This window comes from Zalophus californianus, chromosome 1 (genome assembly GCF_009762305.2).
Source record: "Zalophus californianus isolate mZalCal1 chromosome 1, mZalCal1.pri.v2, whole genome shotgun sequence".
Classification (NCBI taxonomy): Eukaryota; Metazoa; Chordata; class Mammalia; order Carnivora; family Otariidae; genus Zalophus; species Zalophus californianus.
This window is the reverse complement of record NC_045595.1, coordinates 56,480,443-56,507,688: the sequence shown is the minus strand read 5'-3', so window position 1 is coordinate 56,507,688 and position 27,246 is coordinate 56,480,443. Positions and strand designations below refer to the sequence as shown.

General features: G+C 56.5%; 1 protein-coding gene across 1 annotated transcript in view; it reads right to left on the bottom strand.

Moving 5' to 3' along the window:
* The window catches only part of IQSEC1 (IQ motif and Sec7 domain ArfGEF 1), a 384,351-nt gene that overhangs the window by 138,085 nt on the left and 219,020 nt on the right, over positions 1-27,246 (bottom strand). Inside the window, 1 exon segment of the mRNA XM_027582489.2 lies at positions 4,288-4,332. Coding sequence (XP_027438290.2) covers positions 4,288-4,332 — 45 coding nt within the window.

Here is a 27,246-nt window from a genome sequence, read left to right as displayed (position 1 = left end):
GCAGAGTGGGTGGCTGTGTGGTCCCAGGACCTGGCTGTCCCAGGTGACAGAGCAGAACCACTCGGCCTGGCCTCTCTCCCCATCCCTGCCAGTGGGTCCTGCTTCTGCTCTGACTGTTCTAGGGATCATTCCCTACACACCAGCCACAGGGACCTTAAAATGTCACTCTTCTCCATACCCTCATGTGGCCCCATGCCGCTCTCGGAATAAAGGCCAAACTCCTGACTGACAGACTGGCTCCTGCTGGCCGTCTCACCTCTCTAGGCTCCCGACCCGCAGACACCCGGCCCCCCTTCATGTCCCCTAATCCACGACACCCTTCAGGCTTTCCCATGCAGTGCTCTTTGCCGGAGGAGCCCCCTCCTCTGGGGCAGCGACTCATCATCCATTAATCACCTCCAACACCTCCTCAGAGCCTCCTTCACCCTGCACCCTGTCTAATTTGCTCCCCTGGATGGTGTCCTCCTCCGAAATGATCCTGGTTACTTATTTACTGCCGCTCTGTGCTGGCTGCAGCACGCGCATCTCCTGGGCATCTCCCAGGCAGGGCCCCCGCCTCTCTCTCTTTTCACCGCCCATCCCCCGGCTCGGCCCCAGCTGGGCCCACCACAGGCACCCAGTCATCGTTAGTGGAAGGAACGAAGGAGCTTGGGTAGCAGAATGGAAGGGTCTTAGCACACAAAATGCCCTTCTACGAACAGTACCCCCCCCATTCCAGGTCCTTGGTTGGCTGAACATTTTACACAGTGGTGGTCCCGTGGCGTCCTTACGACCCTCCCCTGCTCAGAGATGAGGGGACTGAAGCTCAGAAAAGACTCCATGCCATGCGTGAGGGGGGATATCCAGGAGACAGCAGCCTCAGATGGGAGCTGGTGCTGAGTCAGGTTGCCAGGCTCCTGGAGGCCAGGTGCGGAACCAGGGGCCTGATACCAGCCCCGTGCTCTGACAAAGCCAAAGAACAGAGTCACCTGCGCCAGGAGGGCATCTCTGGCATTGGCACGCATGCCGCTTCTAGAACAGTGGTTCTCAACCAGGGGCGATTTTGCTGCCCCCCCGCTGCCCCTCCAGGGGCCAGGTGGCAATGTCTGGAGAAATCTGGGGTTGCCACAATTGGGGAGGGGTGTGCTACTGGCATCTAGTGGTGTGTAGATGCTGCTCAACATCCTCTGATGCACAGGATGGCCCCCACAATAAAGAACAATCCCTCCCCAGATGTTAGTAGTGGTGAAACAGAGAAACCCTGCCCTGGAGAGTAACTCGCCTGGAAATATCCCATCGTGGACAGTTACAACTGGAAGGGCATTCGAAATGGCTCAGTCCAAGGCTCCTATTGTACAAACAGGGAGTGTGAGGCCCAGCCAGGGGAAAGGGCACACCCAGCATCATTAGCCTGGGCCCAAGCTGGACCCAGAAAGCCCCGCACTGTCCGGGGCTGGGGAGACATGAGCTGCTGGAGAACCGGGCTGATAACCGCGGGGCAGATGGGGAAGGAGGGTGACCGTGGCCATCCGCCAAGGGTGAGGAGCCTGTCTGCCTGTTTGCCAAGGTAGCACAGGCCTCGTGAAGTGCCGCCCCGCCCCTCTTCCCCCACCAAGACATCAGCTTCCCTCTCACGCCTGTGGCAGAGGAAGCCGGCTGTGCCTTTGAAAGGAGGCAATTGCCGGCTGGGACCTTTGTTTCTGAATTCCCAAGCTGTGAATGGGGCCTCCAGAACCTCCGTGGGATGGACGGGCAGAATGGCACCTCTTCCACTGGGGCCCGAGGGCCAGGTTTCCCTGAGGCTCCCACAATGCTGCTGCACAAAAAGCAACACGGAGGCCAGGTGCTGGTGGGAGAGGGTCGGTGGGGGCCCTGGGTCCAGCGCCTGGATCGGGCACCAATATTCCTCTGGTCTCTGCATCTCAGTTTTCCTCATCTGTGAAATGAGAACATTGAGCCTGGCTCTGCCTGTGCCCCAAGGCTGCTGTGAAGGTCAGCAGTCAGGGTGCATGGGACTGCAAGGTCACAGATCCCAATTGGCACCTGCCTCTTTTCTGTTCCTCAAATGGACCAAGCACGTTCCACCTCAGGACCTTTGCACTGGCCCTCCCCACTGCCTGATGCTCTTCCTCCAGTCACGTGGCTCACCTCCACTTTCCTTCTGGTGTCTGGTTAGATGGTCCCTCCTCACAGAGGCCTTCCTTGACCACCCTGCCATCACTATCCTCTTCACCCGGATTTATTTTTCTTCATAGAATTTACCACCACCTGACACAGTATTTTAAAGCCCGATTCCTTTGTTTGCTGCCTGTCCCTCTGCCTGACACAGTAGCTCAGCAAAGGCAGCAACACTGTTCACCACAGTATCGCAAGCACCCGACACCCATAGGTGCTCGGGAAATAAGGGCTGGGTGGAGGAGGGGGAAAGGGCAGAGCTGGGGGGTCCTGCTGTCTGCTCTGACCCCTAGCTTGGTCCTCTGGGGCTATGAAGACACTGGGTCATTGGCTTCGAGGTCAAGTGTGACCAGCCTTGGGCGGGGGGGGGTGGTTACTGTGGCCATTTCCTGACCATGACCTCCTGCCTAGTCTGGTGAAAGCTGGGTCAGGGTCAAATCTGAGGGGAGCAGGGGACGTGTGATAGCCCCTCCCCAACCCCCAGACACTCGGGGACAAAAGCCCCATGCGCCCTCCCTTCATTCTAGAGCCTTCCCCGCCTGGCCCTGAGCAGAGTGCTGACTAGAGGCTGGCAGAGTGGATAAAGCGGGGGGAGCCACACTGCTGGGTGGTTTTCAGAGAAACCAGTGGCTCAGCGGCTTTACAGAAGTTTCGTGACCCTCTCACCCTGGGCTCGGCCCATTCTGCCACAGACACCCACACACCTGCCCGGCACCCCGGGCCAGCCAGGCAGGGCTGTCCGGCTGTGAGCATGTGAAAACGCAGTGTGGCCATCGGGGTGTGTGAGCCTGTGCGCGGGAGGGTGGGAGTGAGCGTCTGACCGCATGAGGAATGGAGTGTGCGCATGTTCTGGACGTAGTGTGTGTGACCGTGCCGGCGCTGTCCCAGGAGCTGTGGGCATGAGGAGGTGTGTCCACGCGGGTGAGGAGTGTACTGTCGCCTTGGGTAGTGTTCACAGCACGCTCTGCTCACCGGCTGAGAATCCTGAACAAGTGACTTCTGTAAAATACTAATGTATTAGTTCTGCGCGGTGGTGAGGAGGTGGGTTACTGTGGGCTTTTGTCACATGTGCCCACTCCTGTCAGCATCACATGTGGCCGTGGCCATGGGGCGTCCCCATACAGGATTATCGGAGTGTGGGAGCCGCTCTCCACCCCCAGGGGGGCTGCCAGCACCACGACGGCTCGAGGAAGCAGCACCCGGATGGTCACCCGTCTGCCCTCCTCAGAGCCTCAGGCAGCCTTAGGCTTTCAGAGCCGGTGGCCAGGACCATCCCATCCCGGCGGAGCATCCATGGCTCTTGTCCCCAGCACAGGGGGCCCAGGCCCTGCAGTGTCTCCAGTGCTGGGGCTTACAACCTCATGGGCCTCCTTTCAGGCTCCCCAGAGGGAACTCGGCTCGGCCCAACCCTCTGCCTCACCCCTCCTGGCTCTGCATGCTGGGCCATATCCACCCTTGCGGATTGTCACTAAGTACGCCCCTTCCTGGCAGCACCACATCTCCCACCCCTCACAAGGACCAGCCTATTTCTAGTCAACGAGGCCCAGGCCCCTCCTCCCTGGCTCAGGCTGCTGCGTCAGACATGGCTCCCCACGCCAACACCACTCCAGGACCAGCGGCCTGTGACTTGTCTTTTGCGCCCCTGGCCTCTGAGCAGAGACTGACTGACTTCCGATCCACAGGACCTTCCTCAGTGTCTCGGTCTCCAATCCTTTTGTGTAAAGTTAGAGAATGTCTTTTTCTGAAGACATCTTATGGAAATGTCAAGGTACAAAACACATGTGAAGGCAGAGGCCCTCGGACACCCCCGCTCCCACCAACTACCATCTGAAAACCGATAGAAAGCAACAGCTTCGCCCTTGGGTCGCTGCCCTGTTGTCATGGGAACTGGTGGCCACAGGCTGGCCCTCAGAGGGACCCCAGCCTTGGCTCTCAGAGGAACCATTAGCTGAGCCCTAGTCCTCAGGGGACCATTCCTCCCTGGACTGGTTCTCAGAGGATGTGTCAGCAGTACCTCTGGTCCCTGGGGGAGGTTTAGGGCTGAATGGGGAGACTAATTTCCCATGATGCCTTTTGGGCCCACCCTCGGTGCCGATGGGAAGAGTAGGCCCAGAGGAGAGGGAGAGACAGTACCTGTAGCGGTCAGTGGACAGGCTGCTTCCGGTCTCCAGGGAGCTCCTGAGGTGGCAAAAGTGAGACAGGGTTACCCATGACCCCCACACGACAAATGCTCCCGGGGGCCATGCCAGCTCAGGCCACACTGGGTGGTCCCAGGACAGGTCCTGGGGTAGGTGAGCAGCCCTGGGGAACGTGTTTGGCCCCCGCATGCAAGAAACCATGTACTTTCTTTCTCCCTGATAGGTCAGTGAGAAGCTGCCCTGTCTCTATCCCACACGCCAGTTTGGAGAGCTCAGTTACAAAGGACGCTTGGCAACATCAAGTCCAGCTACTCCCTGTTCACTGGGGAAACCAAGGCCCAAGGCCCCACAGGGAATCTCCCAGCCTGAGGCTCCTTGTAGCCAGAGACCCAACGGGGGCCTGGGCCTGCCACCTTGCGGCTCTGGCCACTGGCCCTCTTGGCACTGACCAACCCTGCCCATGCACAAGCTGGCCCCTGCCTCCTCACCCTCCTCTCATCCTACCCCCACCTCCAACCATCCTGCTACCTTGCTGGTCCTGCAACATGCCAATCTCATTCCTGCACCAGGGCCTTTGCACTTGTTCCCTTTACCTAGGATGCTTGGCCCCCATCACCACAATTGACACTCACTTTCCAGCTCAAAGAGGCCTTCCTGGCGTGTCTAAAGCAGCCCTGCCCCTTATGCTCTCATCCCATCGCTCTGTTTTATTTCTTGCAGAGCCCCATGTGAAAGGAGCTAAGCCATTTATCTGTGGGCTTGTTCACTGCCTGTCTTTCCAGGCAGGGTCTTGTGTGTCCTGGTCATTGTTGGCCCCACTGAGGAGACCAGTCAATCCTGTCGCCTGCTATAAACGGTGGGTCAGAGGTGGTGAGTGCAGGTGAATGCAGTCAGGGGAGGGGAGGGAGCCCCACCCGAGGTCCCACGGTGGCCTGTGAGGCAGCCTCTTAGCCTCATCATGGCTGAGGATACTGAGGCTCAGAGTGGGGAAGCACCACAGGCAGGGTCTAACAGCTCGAGACTGGGACTGGGCCAGGATTGGGACTCAGGTATGTTTGGCCTGGGACCACCATGCTTATCCCTAAAGGGGCCACCCCTTGGAGTCCTTGTAGCCTACAGGCCAGGCTCATGAACTCCATGCCCAGAGTCCAGAGCCCCTGCACAGAGACTTGATGTCCGGCTCTGGATCCGGGCCCAGAGCCAGCCCAACCTGGGGTCAGACCCCACTCCACCCTCACTCGCCATGGGTTTGCTACAAGTCCCTTTACCCCTCCGTGCCTCAGTTTCCACATCTGTAAAAGGGGGATAAGTAAATCGTTCATGGGGGCAAATAATGGATTTGAAACAACTATGGAGAAACACAAGCCTCTGTTTGCTGTGCATGGTAGCATGGCCAGTGTCCTAGACCTCTGGGGCCTTGGGGTGTGGCCTGGCTCCCCCAGCACAGCCTGTCCCTGCCCTCCTGGGGAGCGGCTATTATGACACTGGACACACCCTTGGAGGCAGTGTCCCTGGACTACACCTCTCCTCCCATGCCACGCTGCCTGTCCTCCCGGGACACCACCTCTCTCCACCGTGGCCACCCTGCGCACCCCTCCCCAACAGATGCCTCAGAAGTTCAGGGCCCCTGCTTCCTGTGGGCCTGTGCTTGGCACTTGGGCTTTGCCATTCTGAGCCATCTCTGGGTACTTGCCATGGCTCATCCAAGCTTTAGCCTCGGTTTACCTACTTGCCCTTAGTAGGCTGACCCTCCTTCCACATCCCCACACTGACCTGCAATTCTGGTCCAGAGAAAGCATTGCTGGTTTGCTGGATCCCATGTTCAGTGGGTTAGATTCCGCAGAACAGAGCCCTGCCCCAGGCCCCTCCTCCTTCTCCAGCCCCAGCTGCAGAGGCTACAGACCAGCTCCCTTTCCCGCCCCCGGAGCCAGAGCCCACTCCAGGGCTCAGAAACTCTGCCTGTGTCAACGAGGCCTTGCCAAAGCTCAATGACAAAAGAGGACGTAAAGGGCGGTGTCAGGATGCTCTCCTGTCACTTCTCCAGACTGTTCACTGTCCTGTGCCTGCTCAGGTGGGCGATGGCTTTTCCAGGGGGAGAGAGGGAGGGGCTGGCCAGGCAGGCCTTACCTCCCTCCCGAGGCAGGACCCCATACTGGGAGTGGCAAGGAGCTCCTGCCTTCGGGAAGTCCCTAGTCCAGACAAGGGGACCCAGCATTCAGCACCTCTCCCCCAACAACTGGCCCCTCAGATGCAGATGTGCCACGGAGGAAATACCAATATGATGTGACAGGGACACAGCAAAGTGACAGCAAGATGCCCAGACACAGAGCCACTTGGCACAAGCCCAGGGATTCGGCTCCCTAGACCTAGTCCAGCTCTGACTACATCATGAGAACCTGGCAACATCCCAGTCGGCCGCAGAGAGCCCACCTAGTGCTAGGGGCCGTTCCCACACAGGTCCTCATCTAACGCTTGCACAACCCTCACGAGGCACAAAGCACGTGCAGCTCAGGGGTGCCCTGTACCTGGGACACCATTCTGTTTCCTGCCTCTTTAGCCTGTAGCAAACTCCTATTCACCCTACAAAACCTTGCTCAAGTGTCAACTCCTCCATGCAGCCTTCTTTGCCGACCGTGATCTCCTAAGCAGATTGCTTCCTTCCCTCCTTCCTCCTTTCCCCTCTCCTTCCTGCCCTTCCTCCCTTGTTCTCTCTCCCCCTTCCCTAATAACAGCAAATCTATTTGGAGCCGCTCTTCTGTGCTGGGAGGCACTGCTGTTAACACTTCCCGGGTATCAACTCATTTAGTCCTTGCTGGAGCCCGTGAGGGAGTTACGGTGATGCGCCACCATACTATGACACATGGCTCCCAGAGGTCGAAGGGTCCACGATGTTTTCCAGCCAGATAGCACTGTCACTGAAGTACACCTATGAAGAAGGGGACTGTCTTCTGAACACGACCTGCCCCCACAGGGCTGAGGGGCCCTAGCAGTCATGCAGGGCGGACCTGCCCTGCCGTGGCCCAGCCCGAATCCCTGTGGCAGGTCGCGGCCTCTGCCTGGGCTCCCCACTCCTCCCCCCCCATGTCTCTGCCCACCCCTAGGATCCCCCCGATAGCCTGAACCCCTCGGCAGCTCCCCTCCCGGAGTCGCACTGACCCTCCAACAGCCCAGCTAGGACTGGCTCTAAGTGGAGACCCTCTCTCCGCCATGTGCCCTGCGGGGCCCACGCAGCCTTGGAGCCGCAGACTGAGGCCCGTTCTGCTCACCACTGTCTGCTGCTCAGCCCGGCTGCCAACAGGAGAGGCTCAGGCCAGAGCAGGAGAGGCCTAGAGTGAGGGTGTTTGGAGACCACGAGAGGCCACCTGGCTGAGCATACCTGCATTTGGAACCAACCACCTGAGCTCACACCACAGTTCCAACCTTGGTGGTGACAGAAACCCTAAGCCTCGGCCTCCTCCTCTGGAACAAGGGGTGGCAATAACATCACATGGATGACGAGAGGAGAGATGAGAAAGGAAAAGCGTTTTGCAAACCAGAAAGCGCCAGGGCATGCATATTTGAGGTACTCACACAGCTATTATCATACGTGTAATAGTGTATATTGAGATGTCAGGCCTTAAATGTTCAAACATGAGTTCTAGAGCCAAGAGGGCCAGGGTTCAAATCCTAGCTCTGCCACATACTAGCTGTGTGACCTAGGGCAAGTTAATGAACCTCTCTGTGCCTCAATTTAGTCTCCCCAGCTGTAGTGTTTTGGGAAGAGGCAACTGGCTTATACATTTAAAGCACTTAGAACGGGGCACCTGGGGGGCTCAGTCGTTAAGCATCTGCCTTCGGCTCGGGTCATGATCCCAGGGTTCTGGGATCGAACCCCTGCATCGGGCTCCCTGCTTGGCGGGGGGCCTGCTTCTCCCCTCTCACCTCCCCCTGCTTGTGTTCCCTCTCTCGCTGTGTCTCTCTCTGTCAAATAAATAAATAAAATATATTTTTAAAAATAAATAAAATAAAATAAATAAATGAGGGACGCCTGGGTGGCTCAGTCATTAAATGTCTGCCTTTGGCTTGGGTCCCCCCATGATCCCAGGGTCCTGGGATCGGGCCCCACGTTGGGCTCCCTGCTCGGCGGGAGGTGTGCTTCTCCCTCTCCCACTCCCCCTGCTTGTGTTCCCTCTCTCGCTGTGTCTCTCTCTGTCAAATAAATAAAATCTTAAAAAAAAAATAAATAAAGCACTTAGAACAATGCCAGGCACAGAGTTAGCATTCCATAAATGCCAGCTATCACTACTATAGATAGGATTCAAAAGATTTGTACATTACTCAATATACCTTATATTATGTAACATACGTGATATAGATTATATTAATGTATAATACCAACAGTAAGTCAGCGAAATATCAATGTCTTACATTAACACTAATTCTGTATTAATAGACATTTATTTTATTCACATATATAAAACCCTCATTTTATATGTGGGGAAACTTCTTCAAGCCACTAGTCTTACTGGAGGACTGGAGTTGCTTTACTTCTCCCCGCCCTGGGCACATTGGACCAGGCTCGGACATAGGGCTCTCAGTCAGCCAGGCAGGGCTCCAACTCCTCCTCCTGTCTCCCGTTCGGGTGCAGGGGATAAGTAGCCCCTTCTGGCCATCCTGGACAAAGCGACTGCCCTGGGACAGTCCTTCCTTGGAAGCCCCTGCCCCCGCCCTACTGTACTGGGCTCCTGGGGAGGCCACTTCCTTTTCCTTCAGAATAAACCGGCTGCTCCAGTCCTCTCTAGCACAGCTCCTAAACAGCACCCAGCCCGTTTATACCAAGTTCAGGAACAGGAAAACTGCTCTGTGCTGGAACAAGTCAGGAGAGAGCCCCCCTGGGGGATGGGCCATGACTGGCAGGGCCACGAGGGGGCTCCTGGGGAGGGGGCTGGGTCATCCGGGGTTTTGGGGCCTTGGTGCTGATCACGTGAGTGTGTTGTCTGCAACAATTCAACAGGCTGTACACTGTATTTCAATAAAAATTTACATTAAAAAACCTGCGTGGTTCAGCCCCAGCCTGGAGCAGCAGGAAAAACCCAGAGTTTGGGCCTGTTGTAGCTGGAGGCCCCTTCAGGCACCCTACAGCAGCTGTGTGTCCTTGGGAAAACCCCTTCCTCTCCCTGGCCTCAGTTTCCCTCTGCTGAATGAGGAAGTGGTCAGTATTTCTATTCCTGGCTGTACAGTGGGGATGGCGCTTTTCAGAATTCTGATGTACTGATGCCTGAGCCTTAAGCCGGGCCAATTAAGTCATATAACCTCTGGGGGCATGTTCCTGCACTGTGGGTGTTCTGTTTTGTTTTTTTAATTCTTTACTTGGAAATAACCGTAGACTCACAGGAAGTAGTGAAATACAATGTCCTGGGAGGTCCCATGCACCCCCTTCCCCAGGCTCTTCCAGTGATAACAACTTGCACAACTACAGGGCACCATCCAGGCTGACATAGGTACCATCCACCAAGGTTATTCTGACTTCACCTGTGAGACAAGAACGTGTGTGTGTGTGTGTGTGTGTGCATGTGCACGCATGCGTGTCTCCATGTAATTTTAACACACATGCAGCTTGGTGAAACTCCCACCGTGATCAACGACACAACGGTTCCCCCACCAGGCTCTGTGCTCCCCCCACAGTCATGCCCGCCTCTCGTCCCCAGTCCCTCCCTGCTGACAACCACCCATCCGTTCCCTGTCTCCATAAGTTTGCCATTTCAAGAACGCTCTACAAATGGAATCGTACAATGTGTAACTCTTTAAGACTGGCTTTTTTCACTCCGTGTAATTCCCTGGAGGTTCATCCAAGTTGCAGAGTAACTCATTACCTCCTCTGGATGGCTGCGGACGTGATGTGGTACTCCATGGCACGGACGCACCACAGTGGTCCACTTGCCCACCGACAGACATCTGGGTCGTGTCCGGTTTGGGGGCCCTTATGAATAGAACCGCTACGAACATTCTGATACAGGATTCTGTGTGAATGTTAAGTCTTCATATCTCTGGAATAAGTGCCCAAGAGTGCAGCAGCCGGGTCGCATGGTGAGCGTACATTTATTTTGAAAGGAAACTGCCAAACTGTCTTCCAGCGTGGCCGGCCCATCCTACCATTCCCAGCAGTGATGCAGGCGTGATTTAGTTTCTCCACATCCTGGCCAGCGTTTCGTGCTGCCACAATTTTTTATCTTAGCCACTCTCAGAGCTATGAAGTGAGATCTCACTGTGGTCTGAGTTTGCATTTCACTGACGACTAATGACGACCACTGTTTCCCGAGTTTCTCTGCCACTCGTGTATCTTCTCTGGTGAAATGTCTGTTCACGTGCACCTTTATTTTTAAAAGCTCCCCAGATGGGTTTAATAGGCAACCAGCTAATCCCCTAGCACCATCTGAACTTGGAAAGTTTAAAAAGAACCTGGTCGCTGCTGTAAGAATTCTGGGTGGCCTGTGCTTTCTGGAAGGGATACTTGGAGGGTTCTCTGGTGGGGTCCAGGCTGCCACAGGTAGCTCTGAGCTACTGTGTCTCAGGCCCGAGGGGACCTTGTCTCTTCCTGGGAAGGAATGGGGAGAAAACAGAGCAGAGACAGACGGCATGGGAAGGGACCCCTCCTGGGAGCCCCCTACTCCAGGGAGTCAGCACAAAGCCCATGGGAGCCTCTACGAGTGGGTTTGTCTGGAGAAAGCAGTGGGTGGCTAAGTCCATGTGTGGGGTGAGGGCATGACCCAGGAGGGAACTTGAGGCCAGGCAGCTCCAGCCTGTCACAGGCCCTGGAAGGGACATATTTGTGGAATTTACGTCAATCTCCAAAGGGGCGGGGGAGGCCGCACCCCTCCCTGTTACACTGTCCCTCCCTCCCTGTCATTAAATAAGCTGGTGGTCACTGCATCAACCGTAGGAATAACAGCAGAGCACAGCAAGGAAATGAAATCATCCACTACCCCAGCTCTCTAGGGACTAACCAGTGTAACTATTTGAGAATATTTTCTGGCTGGGCCCTTCTCTAAATGTGTGCCCATGACTGGGCATATATACGTTTTTTGGTTACACAAAAACACAGTCTGTTCTATAAAATACTCCCACCCCACCCCCTTGCTCCACACTTCTCTTGAGTGTGTTTTTAGGTCTCAAATATTCCTGCTCGTCACCCCTTGGAAAGCCGCCTGGAACCCCTGTGGGTTCCCCGCTGCCCCAGGTGGGTGCTGGGCTTGGGTCCATCTCTCCTCTCCTGGTAAACAAGGCTGCGGGACCGTCCCATCAATACGGTCTCTGTGCACAGGTTGGGATGTTCCTCTAGGACCCGTTCCTGGAATTCCTGGGTCACGGGGTGGGAATGTTTTTATGTCTCTGTGTACACACGGATGCTGACCCAAGAGGCTGGACCAACACGCTCCTAGCAGCGGTGACGGCGAGTGTTTGGCCATTCTCAGGGCCACAGAAGTGTCTCTTGGGCAGAGGGCAAGGCCGAGGGAGGAGGCGCTGGGCGCCATTCTGCCCCATGCCTACCCTGTGTGCCGTGTAGGTGAATCAGCTGTGACACATGCCACGGACGCTGTGCGAGCAATGGCGAGCCGGGTCTGGGCTCGCGACTGCTCTGCCGGCTGCTGGGAGAAAGCACCTCAGGGCCAGGGCCAGGGAGCTGTCATCCTTCCTCTCTGGGGGGCACGCAAGCAGAGACACAGAGAAGGCGTGAGGTAGCCCTGGGACTTGAACCCAGGAGCGCCTCTCCCCTGTGCCAGGCCGTCCTGGTGTCTCATCCCCTTAATCCTTGAGGGGTGAGGCTTTTTGCCCGGTGTCACACAGTGGTGCTCACAAACCCACTGGGGTTCCCAGTTCTGGTGTCATGAGCTAAGGGACCCTGCCTCAGCCTCTGCTTCCTCATCGATGATCTTCCTGCCTCAGAGGCCAGAGTGAGGCTCTGGGAGCTGACAGACTGGAGGCGCCTTGTAAGCCAGACAGACGTGAGGTGTTGCCATGTTGGCCCATGCCCCGGCTGTCCTGCCCAGTCCCCCACACCCCTCCTGGGGCTTCCCTCTGAAAAGGCCACAGAGAGCTCCTGCCCACCCACCCTCGGCCTTCCTGTCCTGGCTCTGGGCCCCAGACAGCCTTGCCCACCAGCCTGAGGCCCCACCACCCAGCGGCACAGTGAGGTGATTGTCCCCAGGTTGGCCTCCATGCCCCTCTATCCTGCCAGGAGGCTCTGCCTAGGAGCTCAGCCTGAGTCTGGAAAACTCCCTGCTGGCGGGGGAGGAATGTGTCTCTGTGCAGCCCCCGTGGACAGAGGTGTGGGGAGCGATCAGGGCAATCAGGCAGGGGCCCTGAGTGAGACCTGGAGTGCATCTAGTCCATCTCTGGGCCTCAGTTTCCCCACCTGCACCATAAGAGGGTTTGTCTACAAAAGTGGTTCTTAACTTTGGGGGTGGGGGGGTCTCAGGCCACTTTGGGACAGTGATTCATGCATCCCACCTACTAAGCACACAGCCCCCACTTTGGGCCAGGCTCTCTAAGAGCTTAGTACTGACTCCTATCACCCTCACAACCAGCCTGTGACTCGGGATGTTCACATCCCCCCCCACTTCACAGATGAGAAAACAGAGGCTCCCAGACGTGATTAGAGGCATTATTCTGAGCACAGGGCGATACAGAGTGAACAAGACAGACATAACACCGTCCGAATGGGGGACGGGGCAGACAAGAAAAGTAGATAAGCATGCACGCAAACAAGGTCACTTGGACCAGTACAGAAAGTAGAAGCAGGTGTATGAGACAGGGGAGGGGGCGCCCTTAGACACTAGCCAAGAAAAGCCCCTAGGAAGAAGTGCGCACTGAGTCTAGGTCCGAGTGACGATCAAACTCTGGCTCAGAAGGATGGGGCTCTATGTAAGGAATAAGCAAGGGAAAGGCCTGAGGTGGGAGCCAGCTGAGCACGTTCAAGGTGAGGGTCCCTCTTGTGGAGCGGGGGGCCGGGCCAGGCATCTGCTGCTGGAACGAAGCCTGGCTTGGAGAGGGGGGCCCACAGAGACCCCCAAGACCACCACTCCAGCATCCCAGCTTCTTCTGCCACCCGAAAGGTCCCACCAGGAATTCTCTTCTTAAGGCAGAGACATCTGCAGAAGGTGTCTACAGGCCAGGGCAGCTGGTGAGGGCACATCCAGTCTTTCCTGGCTGGGGGAGTGGACTGAATGGACCGAGCCCTCCGCATGGGGCTCGGTCCCCAGCCACGCCTGTGCCCCAGGGCCTTTGGCACTGCATCTGGGACTGCCGCGACCTGTCATTCCTAGGCCCAATTTGCTGATGGGCTGGGAGCACAGAGGTGCCTTAGTCCCACCTGCGCCAGGAGGGTGGGGTGTGCTGCAGTCCCTCCCAACTGGGACTCCTTGCCCTGCCCATCTCCAGGAGAGATGCAGCTTCTAGGAAACCCACTGGGTCCCCTTGGCCTTTCTGGAGCGTCCTTCCTAGGTTTTCAGCCTCACCCCTACCAGGTGTCAGGCTCTTCAGGTGGGTGCTGACAGGGACTCAGTTAATCCTCAAGCTTGAGGGCAGCTGGAGGTTCTTATCCCCATCTTATAGACGAGGAAACTGAGGCTCAGAGGGGCTCACACCTGCCCGAGGCCTGAGGCCTCTCAGCTGGTAAGCAACCCCTCCCAGACCCTGACCCGGGTCATTAGGGCTCTGTTCCCCACCCTGTTCTCCATGGTCCCCATCATCCACTGTCATTCCAGGCAGCTGACCCCCAACCAGGAGAACTTTCTGACCCCACCCAACCTTAAGGTGGGAGATTTGCTGAGCCGTGTGTTCCTGGAGGCTATCTTTCCCCTGCGGGCTGGGGATAGGCGGGGTGGGGGGCTTTGGATAGCCAGAAAACAAGCCAATTCACCCCAAACTCAGCAACTTACACATTTAAAAAATTTAACTTTTAGTCAACATGTTCTCACGGTTCAAACATAAATAGAAAAGATATTAAGTTTAAAGTCTCCCTCCCTACCGCCCCGCACCCACCAAGGTTCCCCTGCCCCCCAGGGAGTCCCTGTCAGCAGTTTCTTGGGCGTTCTTCTAGAACGTCTTTGTGTGAATACACAGATGATATGTGCATGGCCGTAGGTACTACCTATGTACTTGCTCCTCACACAGAGGTCTTCTCCCAGACACACGGCCCTTGCTTTTCCCCTACCGATACATTCTGGAGCTGAGTAGTGCCGCCTGAGCCACCTCAGCCTGAAGACTAAGCCAGGTGAACGGGGCATGTCTCCAGGTGTAGGGGTGAAGGGCAACTCTATTCTGTGGCCGGGGAATGCTGGGGGGCCCTCCCTGACCCAAGCCCCTGACCCTGAAGTAGTGGGGGTGGGCACAGGGCATGCCTCCGGGATGCCATGGACCTCGGTGGCCACTGTGTCCCCTTCCATATCCGACGTGGGGCCCACTAACAGCACCCCAACTCACAGACGCACTCTCAGACCCACACTCTTACCATCACATGAGCATGCGCGCGCACACACATGCATGCCCAAAACGCAATGCGCATGTGATTGTGCATACGTACAAGCATGAAGACCGCCCCCCCCCCCCCCACCGCCAGCACCCAGCTGGGAGTACTCCGGGGGTGGGGTGGGACTCAGGCCACCAAGCACAGGGTCACGTGATGAGCAAGTCAGCCGGGATGTGACCCCGCTACTCCCGCCTTCATGCCCGCACTCCGCAACCACATTAAAGGCAACTCTGCCTCCAGCCTCCCTTCAGCTGAAAGCGGGGAACCAGGACCTAGGGTGATGAATAGCTCAGGTTCCACTTGCAAGCTCTTTTCATGTAGATTTGCCCCTCCTTCCTGCAAACTGGGGGTGTTGATTCAGTTCAGTTATATGAAAGTTAAAAACAACAAAGAACACTTCCAGAACCTACCGCGGGCCTGGCCCTGGGCTAGGTGCTTTATTGTAAATCTCACGGGGAAACCGAGGCTCAGAGTGGCCAGTAACAACGCAGCCACTGCGTGCTGAGCGCCTGCTGTGTGCTGAGCACTGGGCATGCGGCTTTTGTCCTTCCGAACACCCTATTATCACCCCCACCTTGCAGAACGGCCAGCTGGGCGCAGAGAGGGGAAGGGGCTTGGCCCCAGTCACACCGGAAGAGAGGGCATTTGGGGTGCCGTTCTTGACTTGAGGGCAGACTAGACTGGAGAGGGGGTGGGGCAGAGGGAGAGAAAGGGTCAGGTCTGCACAGCTGACGAGGGAGCCCAGCCCACAGTAGCAGGAGGCAGACCCCAGTTCAGTATGGGGGACAGTTTCTCAAGGGCTGCAGAGGGCCCTGAAGCCTTCATGGGGGGGTTGTCTGCAGGCAGAGCTGCTGGGCACTCCCATCCCTGGGATCCAGGGGTGTGGTGGTCTCTGGGTAAAAAGGGAGCCCCTAACCCACCCCCTCTGTTCACGAGAGAGGAGCTGGAGAGGAAGAAGCTCAGGGTGAAGGCCACAGTGTGGGGGCTTCTAGTTCAGGGGCGGCAAGATGCCATCACAGCATGCTCTGTTCCCCGCATGTCTGGTCTCTGCTCGGGACACAGAGCATTCTCCGGGCAGAGGGCTCCAGCCCAGGCAGAAGGCCTTGAGTGTCCCTGGCCCAGGGGGTGGGCTGCTGGCTGCAGCAGCAGGCCGTCCTTGGCTGGCTGGGCAGGGCTGAGCCTGGGGTGCAGAGCTGAGGGGGTGGCTGGAGGGCAGCGTCCCCACTGGCCTGTGTCCCTGCCCCTGACCTCCCCCCACTCCAACCTACAGGTGCTCCCACAGCTCCTCCCTGGCTGCCCCACAGGCGTCTCTGCACCAGCAGCCCCCACACTGGCGGCCCATCTTGGTGACAGCACTGCCACCCACCCAGACCCCAAGCCAGATCCTCGATGCTGTAGTCTGTGACACCTTTGCTGCCTTCCTCTCCCTCCCTGCCCCCAGCCTCAGGCCGACCTTCAGTGGACACTCTCCTCTGGCAATGCCTTGGCTTCCCCATTGGACCACCTCTGGCTTTTTCCATCATGTCCGCCCCACCCAGCCCAGGCCTGGTAAGGGGGCACCCTCTGGACGGTGCTTTCTGGATGAAAGAAAGAGAAACAGAAAACAAACTTCAGGCTGAAGGAGACAACGTGGGATGTCCTTCTCTTACCTGACAAACACAGAGGGCTGCTCTGTACTAGGCTCTGGCCTGTCACCAAGGCCTGGCTCAGGTGCCATCTCCTCAGCACAGCACCCCAAGGTCTCTGATCCCTCAGTCAGTACAGAGATAGCTGCAGAGCCCAGAAAGGCGGGGGCTGTGGCTGGAGGGAGGGAGCAAGTTTCGGCAGGGGGGTGGCTGGAAGGCTCCTGAGGGTCTGGCCCGGAGATCTTATGATCTGATACGTGTGCAATGTCAGTGAGCCAGATGTGGCCCTAGGACAGGGGGTGAGCAGCACTGCCGTCCCCAAGCTCAAGTCCACACCCTGGTTTTCCACTGATGGGCTGGGTGACCCTGGGAAAAGCCCTGCTCTCTCTGGGCTCATGTCCCTGTCTGGACCTGGGGCTGCCTGGCAGGGACACCTGTCTGTGAACTGATGACAGGTTCAGGGCATGTCTGAAGAATAAGGACAGGATGGAGGCAAAGCCATAGGCACAGCCTAGCTTGGGAAGGCTGCTGGAGGGGAGGGGGCCCTGCGTGTCCAGCAGAGCAGCCCCGACCCTGCCCGTGGGGCTCTGGGGTTGGCAGATCCTCAGCCCCAGGCTCCAGGAGGAAGCAGCAGCCCTGAGAACAGGAGGGAGGGCACCTGGAAAACCCAGACTTGATCCAGGGAACACACGAGCTGAACCCAGGACCCAGACCTAGACCACCCCTTTGGCCCACAGAGACCCCGAGATGAGCTATGTGCCTCCTGGAGCCTCAAGCTCCTCTTCTATGGAAGGGCCTCCAAGCCCTGCTCTGTCTCCGGGATGGTTCTGAGCTGCACACATACCTCCTAGGGAGTGTTCTATAAACTGGGAAGTGCTGTGGACAAATGTAGGGTGCTGTTCATTCCAGCCGCAGAAGCCCAGGCCCTCCGAGGCCCCCAGCCTTGCTGACCAATTGCTCTCACCTGAGAACCCCGTGTGCTGTCTGCAGTCACCCCCGTGAGTCCTCACCCTGGCCTCGGGGGCCCAGCAATGGCCCATTTTACAGATGTGGGCCGTGCCTGCTCCCATAGCCCTCGCTCTGCCTCTTCCCTATGCTGTTCCTCCCCTGGGAGGCAAAGCACAGACAGGATTTCCCTGCCTGGGGGGCTGGTGAAACAGATGTGAGGTCCATCTGAAACAGATGATTTTTTTGGGAAACACACAATGCCCTAGGCAGCTTTAGAAAAAAAAAATTGTTGTTGTTTAATATATACTATTGGGAAAAGAGGAAAGACGAAATGGTAAGAAAAATGGTTCTTGTTTATAGGCCCCAGTTGGCTAAGAAAGAGGGAGGTGTGGTAGCCTGCGGCGGAAGGGCAGCTGGTCCTGAGCATCGGGGGTACTGGAGATTTATGCAGACACACCCAGCTGCAAACCCTGTCCTCCCGTTCGCACAGCCCCTGGCACTCAGGGTCAGCTGCCTGGGTGAAGGCCCGCCTCCCCGGGGCCCAGCTGGGGCTTTGGCAGCTATGTGTGCCTTTGTCCACTCCCGAGCTGAGGCTGCCAGCTTGGCCTATGCTGCCCTCTGACTCCAAACATACTCAGCGGGCTGTCTGTAGCCTCAGTTTACGGCCCCTCCCCCACAAACACACACATGCGAATCCCCCTCCTACACTCCGGGGGCGTGGGCCGGGAGGGGCTGACCCTGACCCTGGCCAACTTGTCAGGAACGGCCGTGAGCCCTAGAGCCCCCGCATGGGTGGGAACATGACCTGGGGCGAGGGCAAGCAGGAGATGGTGACCAGAGTTGGGGAGCCCCCCGATTCCGCCACACCGAAGGAGGCCCCTGGACTGTGCACCGATAATAACCATTGACATCTCCTCTGACTGGAGTTTCTGTCCTTTGCAATCCAAAGGCTCCTGGATTAACACACTCCCTAGCCCCAGCCTTCCCCTTCCCAGATGTCCCTATTTTTTAAGTCCCAGGGTGTCCCAAAGCCTATCCCTGTGCAGTGAGAGTCCAGGGAAGGAAGGGGACAAGAATGTTATTTTAGGTGACAGATCCACCATGTGCTTTATTACCTCACTGAATCCTGATGGCCACCCTGCAAAGTTGGAATTATTGGCCCCATTTGACAGGAAAGGAAACTGAGGTTCAGAGAGGTTAAGTCATTTGCTCCAAGTCACACTGCCACCAGGCGGCAAGGTAAGGGGTTCCATCCAAGCAGCTCCTCACAGGGTGGCTGGGCCCTGTGGCAGGGGGCGGTATCGGAAAAGGCCTTCAGAACCCCAATACATGGGCCCCTCAGCCCTGCCAGGCCCACCCATTCTCAGGGAGCTTTTCCAGGGCAGCGTGATCACCCAGCAGCCCCGCAGATGGTCAGGGCCTGGAGTCGACAAGGATGGGGGATTGAGGGACCTGGAAGGTAGCTGCAGCCCTCTGGGTGACAACTGGGTGAAGCCGGGCGTTTCTCTTTTATTGGATAATGAGAGCAAATGTGAGGAAGCCTGGCTCTCTGTGTTATCTCAGGGCCCAGCAAGCGTTGCGAGAGACAGGCTGTGAATTGCAGTGAGGGCTGTGGTGATTAAAAATGCATCACTTCCCTTATTAACCATTCCAAACAGATGCCGGGACTGTCTTGACGAGGAATGAAACCGCCGGAGCCAATAAAACATCTTGCAATTAGCCATGCTCAGATTGGCCTCCCGTTGAGCGCCAAGGCTGCTCCAGTGGGACCCTGTCACAATTGGGTGATTTGTCCCTCTGAGGACAGGCCAGGGCACCAGGGTCCAACAAGGTCAGGCCTGATCGGAGACAGGGGGAGACACAGGGCATCTCCAGCCCGGGGCCTCGTCTTCCCAGCTCATCCCCAGAAAATCCAGTAAACCAAAGAGGGGAGGCCAGAGTCCGTCCGCTGGGGGGGTCTGCCCAGAGAGCCTGGCCCCTGAGATCCCAGGTGGGTGGGGGCCTGAGCGGCCACCACACTCGGGCTGGCTTCAGACTCACCGCCTCCAGCCTCGCTGGCCTCCTCTAGGCTCTCCCTCAACATGTGACGAGTCAATCTGCCAAAAGCCCATTCACTGAAAAGTCAATTTGCAGGACAACAGACTCATCAAAAACACTTGTTTCCCTTAACCTTTTAGTTTTAGTTGGCTGGGTTACATTTTCGTCTTCAAACGGTGTTTGCTTTGTGTCTATCCCAGCTCCCTGTGGCTGGGTGGGAGGCCGAGAGCAGGGACAGAGGGACCGGGAAGAATGAGGTGGCTGTATTATCACTCATGGAGGTGGCACTGGGCAGAGGCTGAGTGGGAGGGAGCAGGCAGGCCCACCGGAGGGGAGCCTCTAGCCGGGGCTGAGCCCAGGCTTCAGAAGCTCGGGGCTTCTGGGAGAGTGAGGGTGTCTGGGGGAGTGTTCCAGAGTCTCAAACTTATCTCCAGGGCTGACCAGGCCCCAGCTGACAGCAAAAGGGGCTTTTGGGAGGGGAGAAAGCTGGTCCCAGGGCCCCTGGTTGGGTGCTGCCTTGGGGAGAAGGGGTCAAGGGGTGTCATCTGTTGGGGGGGGCAGCGGAGCAGACAGGCTTCTCATGGAAGGACTGAGACTGGGGAGTTGCCCGTCTTCCTGTCTCGTGGTCACCAGGGGTCCAGCCCATTAGATCCAACACTTATCTTCAGCCTTTTTAAAAAATTAACCTTTTTATTTTGAGACAATTGTAGATTCACTTGCAGTTGTTGAAAATAATAGAGAGATCCTGTTTACATTTTACCCCATCTTCCTGCATGGTAACGTCTTACAAAAGTGTAGGACAGTATCACCTCCGATACTGACATGGTGCGGTCTGCCATCCTAGATTTCCCGTTGTACTCCTACTCATGCCCATGTGTGAGCATGTGCGCATGTGTGTGCACGTGGGCAGATGTGTGTTCAGTTCCATGTGCTTCTATCACATGTGGGGGTTCATAGGCGAGCCACACCATCGTTCCATTACAAGGATCCCTCGTCCAACCCCCTGTCCTTTATAACCCTAATCTCGGGCTGCTGCCTTCTCTGTTATGACATGAAGTCCATTCGTAACATCTATCTACACATATATTTTACAACAAAAGTCAACAGAGTGCCCTCACTGTAACAATCCAGAGAGAAAAGGAAGAAAGTGACCGTAAGGAAGAGACAGGACCCCAGGCATGATAGCAGTGGGTCTGGCTGTCCCACAGGGCCTCCCGAGGAAGTCAGTCACCTGCCTCTCTGGGCAGCAGTGGCTCCAGCCCAGGCGGATACAGCGGGTTGCTGGCAAGATGCTGCCAAGGGGGGATGCTGCCCTCAGTGATGTGATCCTTTGAACGGTAACAGCTCTTGGCAAAGCCCTGAACCTATCAAAGCCTGATCCTCCCTCGGCTTCGAGAAGAGCAGCGGCGTTCCTGGAAAACGCAATATATACTAAAACTATATTGAAACCACATTGAAACGCGTTTTGTGGTTTGGATGCCAAACGGAGTGAGGTCCAGGCTCGGTTACCTACACGTGGATTTTCACTCCCATGAACAGGCAGTTAGACATTCGCAGGTTCTTGGCTGTGGGGCGCTGGCCCCTCTGGCCCCTGCCTACTAGACCCCTCTCCTCGAGTGCCCCAGAACTCCTGCCCACATCATCCATGGCCCAGAGGAGGCAGTGCGGCTCTGCTGAAAGCCCCCCGCACTCACTCTCCGTCCCCACAATGACCGATCCACCTGCATCTGTCTCCCCAAAGGCAGGGGCTGCTGTTCCCCGGGCTCTAGCCCAGGCCCAGGGCTGGACAGGTGCTAATACATGTGCTCAACAGGACGGATCTGGACAGTCAGCCACGGTGACGATGGTGAAGCTATGCGGAACTGGCCGGTCAGGGCTTCCCGCCACAAGGAGACGGCTGCCTCCTTTAAGGTCTAGTTGGTCACCATGTCCCCCAAACTGAGCCTTTTTTTTTTTAAGATTATTTATTTATTTATTTAGAGCGACCACGAGCCAGCGGAGGGGCAAAGGGAGAGGGAGAGGGAGAATCCCAAGTAGACTCTGTGCCTAGCATGGAGCCCGACACGGAGCTCAATTTCACGACCCCGAGATCATGATCTGAGCCGAAATCAAGAGCCAGACGCTTAACTGAGCCACCCAGGGGCCCCCCAAACTGAACTTCTTAATTGGCTCAAATCCAGAACTGCCAAGCAGTGATTGGAAACTAAACTGCTTTGTGTAACTGGCTTGGCAGCCAAGGCACTTCAGTAAGAAAGCACATATGTACAGGTGCAGACCTTCTCTGAAGGACCTGAAGAAAGTGGACACAGCGGTGGCCTCTGGGTAGAGGGACAAGGAGGGAGGGGCCTGACTTTGCACTGTGTACAGACATTTTTGTACCACGTGGATGAATTCTCCCTCAATTGTATGAATAAATAATCACCAAAGATAGACTGAAGGTATCGCTTCTGTGATCAAAAATTTCTGAGCACCTACTGTGCACCAGTCATCTCCAAAGGGCCCAGCCCCCCTGAGCTGCATATGTCCTGGAGGACTGGGTTCCGGGTGGGGGGCCCAGAGCCCCCTAATCTCCCCTCTGTCCTGGGACAGACACCCCAGCGAAGTCAGTGGAGGCACCGGTGGGTGCCCAGCTGGACCCAGCCCTGCTGAGTCAATGCCAAGTGTCCCTGGGGCTAAGCAATCCATCGGGAGGTGGGGAGGCTGCATCACTCAGCCTTTAAGTGAGTGATGTGGAGAAACTGGAGCCCTCCCCCACTGCTGGTGGGGATGTAAAATGGGACAGCCGCTGCGGAAAACAGTATCATAGTTCCTCAAAAAATTAAATATAGAATTACCATACGAGCCAGCATTTCTACTTCGGGCTATATATCCAAAAGAATCAAAAGCAGGGTCTTGAAGAGATATTAGCACACACATGATCACAGCAGTGTTATTCGTGATAACTCAAGTGTCCTCTGATGGGTGCATTAATAAAGAAGATGTGGTCTACCCACACAATGGAATATTACTCAGCCCTAAAAAGGGAGGAAGTTCTGACAGAAGCTACAGCACGGATGAACCTCGAAGACATTATGCTCAGTGAAAGAAGCCAGTCATGAAAGGACAAACACTGTACGACCCCACTTACATGAGGTCCCTAGAGCAGTCACATTCCTTGAGACAGAAAGTAGGACAAGGGGCCGCCAGGGGCTGGGGGCGGGGGTGTTGGGGAGTTCGTGTTTCATGGGGGCAGAGTTTCAGTTTGGGAAGATGGAAAAGTTCTGCAGATGGACGGTGGGGACGGTTGCACAACAATGTGAATATATTTAATGCCACTGAAGGGCACACTTAAAAATGGTTAAAATGGTAAATTTTAGGCTATGTGTATTTTGCCACCACTTTTAAGGAAAGGTTATCGGTGCTCTGCCAGGCCAGGGCCTGCTGGGGTGCTGAGAAGCAGAGGCAGGGCCCTGCCTGGGAAGCCCCCAGTCTGGTGGGGGAGATGGAGAAGCGGGGAGATGGAGAAGCGGGTAGCTGGCGACAACAGAGGGGCCTGCATGGTGGCAAAGGGGAGGACCGGGCTCAGCGTGGGGACCAATTTGCCTGGGGGAGTCAAGAAAGAGGCATGAGTTGGATCTTGGGGTCTGCGGTGAGGGGGAGAAAGGGCATTCCTGGAGAAGGAACCAGCATGGGCAAGCTCTCCTGAGGGCACTGGGGTGCGCAGTGGGGGTGGGCAGGCCAGAAGCAGGAGGTGTCAGGCAGCCATGGAACCAGAGAAGGGGAGTGTGAGAGCAGGGCCACCCCACTGCTCCTTGGGGGCCCCTCCTTTTCTCCCCTCCATCTCTCCATGGCTTGGGCCTCTGCGGCCTTGGTTATTGCTGCCCTGGACTGCGGCTGTTTGTAGTAAGCGCCCACCGGGCCTGGCGCACAGACTGGCGCGAGTGAATGAATCCGTGCGTGGACGATGACCCCACGGTGACCACGTGTGACAGACGGAACTGGGTGAGTGCGAAAGCGCCAGAATGTCTGAAGTGCAGCTCCTGCTTCTTGTGGCCTCTCTCCTCCCAGCCTCCCGAGTGTGCCAGCGTAGCTGATGACCAGCAAGAGCGGACCCTGCCTCTCCGCTTCCAGATGACATCGCTGGCCCAAACAGCAAGAGGCCTGCCCAGGATCACAAAGCAAGGCAGGGGCAGAGCTGGAGTGGAATGTCCTTCTCTTGCTCTGGGAGACCCTGGGAGGGCCAGTGCCTCAGAGACGCAAGGGCAGGGCTGAGCGTGACGGGGGGAGAGAGACAGCAGGAGCCAGCGAGCAGGCGGGGTGAGGCATGCAAGGGAAAGTGGGGCCTCGAACGGGCCTGGTGGGTGCTTAGTCAGCACCCAACAACAATGCCTTCCAGGCCCCTGTCGGTCACAACAAAACCAGTCTGATCGTGACCCAGGGGCATTCTCAGGAGTGTTTGGGCTTCTGGCCCCTACCATTAGCAGACCTGCAGGGAGCAAGCCACACACTCCTTCTTACCTCCCCTGCAGTATTCCTGACTGACCAAATGGGGCGTGGAGATCTGAGGGGACCCGACATCCTAGGGGATATCACTGTTCTCTGGGGACACGTGTACCCTGCTATGGGCACAGGAAAAGGACAGTTGAGAGCCCTGTCCAGCCTGCCCCCCAACGTCCCCCCAAGTCCAGCGATGTAATCATGGTCCCCACCCCTGACCAGAACCCTCCATGGCTCCCCACGACCCACTGCCTGCAGAGAGAGCCCCCTCCGGGCACTTCAGATGACTCCTGCCCACACTGTCACGGTCATCTGTCACCATCTTCTCCCTCACACTAGGGGCTCAGGCCAGACATAACTACTTTCAAAAAAGCCTTCAGTATAACAGAGCACTTGAGCTGGGCTTTGGGGTCCAGCTTCAAGCCCCACTCTACCCCCTCGTTGGGTGTTGGCTGGGGTGTTATTTGGTGACTCAGTGGCATTGTCAGTATACTGGGGTAACAGCCCCACTTCCCAGGGTTACTGTGAAGGTCAAATGAGCTAATACCTGTAACCATGGCCTACCATTTGCATACCAGAGTGCCCTTCCCTCCCATTCATCCCGCATGCCCACTGGAGGATGTGGCCACCCTCTCCGTCTCTGGGTCATTTTTCTGTCCTGGTCCTTGGCACTCTGCATTGATACTGTTTGTTCATGTGTGTTTTTCCTACTGGCCTGCAGGCCAGTGGGAAAGAAGCTATTTCTTACTCAGCAGTAGGCCTTTCTGCTTAGGGCAGTGCCCAGCACAGATCCATTATTCATTCATTCATCAAAGATTTACTGAGCAATTACTCTATGCGCATGCCTTTCTAGATGCTAGAGGTAGCAGCTAACACACCATCTCTGCCCTGGTACGGCCGACACTCTAGTGGTGAAGATGGACCAAACCACCAACAAGGAACACGGCAGCGGGCAGATGGAGACTGTGCTGGGCAGGGAAGGTGGGATCTGCAAGCTAGATTTGGTGGTGGGAGCAAAACCCGGAAGGAATGGAGAGAGGGGTCATGGGAGTTCCAGGCAGAGTGAATGAATGAATGAGCAAGTGAAAAAATGAATGCATGAGCAGGAGACTGCCCCCCTCCAGCCCCCGACCCCTCCACAGCAGCTCTGAATTTCACACTCACTGCAAACCTCAGTGTTTGCATGGAGTCCAAATTCCCATGTTCAAGCAGCAGGATGTGACATGCCCATAAGACGGCAGTTACCATGCTCCATGTAGTTACAGGCGGAAGGTGGCTGACCTTAATTAGTACACCACTAATTAAACTGTCAGTACAGTAATGACCTCAGTTGTTAGCAAATCTGATTAAGGAGCTGATTCTTGGAGGCCTCAGGATTTCCCCCCATTTCATTAAGAAATCTCCCATTTTCGTTGTCATGTAAGCCTTTATTCTGTTCGCTGTGCCACCACCGTTGAGTGACTAAGCCCCCAGGCGGGCGCCCACTCTCAGACAGAGCCCAAATTCCATATCACTCTCTTAGGGCCCACTCCGTGGGACCCAGAGGCTGGAGGACAAGAAACTGGAGGACATGGGACACCCTGATTGATCCTGCCATGCACGGGGACACTGGAGCGAGTCTGTCAGCTCTGGCATGTGGCATACCGGGGGAAGGACACCGCTGCCCAGTGGACAGCAGGAAACAGCTATATGACCTTGGCCCAGCTCCTACCCTCCCTGAGCCTCAGTTTCCTCTTCTGTAAGATGAGATCAACAATACCCATTTTACAGCCGTTGGTGAGAGGCAACGGGGCAGAGAAGGCTCTCGAGCCCAACAGTGCAGCAGTGTGGCAGCTAGATGCTACCGTGCTTGAGTTTCCAGATGCCCTGAAAGTTAAATAGCTAGAGATACTTAGCTTCCCATCCCTGCCCCACGTCGAAAGCCCTGGGAACAAAGGTTGAGCAGCAGGTGCTAGGAGAGCCGAGGTTCTGGGTGGGGGTGAAGTAGGGGAGCAAACACACGCCCTCAGGGCCCACTGTGCAGCCAGGCCTGCTCTGGGGCTCCAATCTTTACATAAAAACCATGGGGGCAATGGCTCCTCTCCAGTCACCCCCTACTCCCCAGCTGCTTTGTAACCTCTGGTACCCATAGGTCTGGTGGCGGCACCTGGGGAAATGGCCTGGATGTCGTGGCACCAGGCCATGGGAGCCTGAGAGCTGGAGAAGCATAAAAAGACCCCCACGAATGACAGGCAGGGTACAGGGGTACAGAGTCCCCCCAGAGGCCCTCCCTCTGCACCGGCTCAGCCCCTCTCCCAGGCAAGCGGCAGGACAGGGTTAGTCTGTGGGACAAACCTGCCAGGGGCTATGTGTTACGAGTGCTGCATCCAGGGCTCCTGGCAGGCCAAATGAGCCTCTCCCAGTATTGGGATGAGTAGTGGAATCTGTATGGCAACTGTGTCCCTGGCAAAATCACGAGCAGATAGGCTTGAGTAGCTCCTGAGCCCAGGCAAAAGTGTGGCAGGAAGGAGACGGCTGCCTTGGGAGGACCTATTCCCAGCAACAGTGGTGGATGTGCCATACCGGGGAAGGATTTACTATTTGTTTCCAAAAATACAGCTGGGGCCTTGTCACAGGGAGTGAGAACGCCAAGGTGTTCTGCTCACATCAACAACCAACCTGTGGGCTTTTCCACTAAAAAAGCAAATGAATATAACAGCAAACCATAGACACAGGCCACCTTCATCGCCCCCTGGGGCTCCTGTCGGGGCCTGCTGGTGCAGTGGCAAGAAGTATGTTTATTTTCCTTCACACATCATTAGTGAGAAGCTATCCCTCCATGGAGAGGGGTGGGTGCTGCTTAACTAGGGGCTCCACAGGTCCCTGTCATGCTATAGGGTTCTGAGGCCTTGGAATGGCCCCCAAGATGTCCCCCTACATAATGCTCCAGGCCTCTCCTTTCTCATCCTGGGGATTGAGCCCAGCCCAAGAGGGTCCAACTCGGTTCTCTAACCTTACAAGGTCTGAGGTCACTGAACAGCCGCGAACAGCTGAGGCACTGGGCAGGCTGCCTATGGCAGGTGCAGATGTGGAGCTGGGTCTCACCCCTATAGCTTCAGGTCCCAGAGGAGGGATCCTGCAAGGCCAGAGACCAAAGGTTGCTCGCCCCAGAACAGCACAGTGCAGAGCCCCAGAGAGCTGTGAGGGAAGCTTGCATTCTAATCCGATGCCCCCTGGGAAGCCTAGCTTAACGAGGCACGGGCTTGGGTTTCCATAAATACCCGGACCCGTGATGTCACCACCCCGTGCAGAGTTTAACAGCTTCTGCCGCTGGCTGTAGGCCCAGCAGACAAGTGCTCTGCCACTGGCCCACAGAACACCT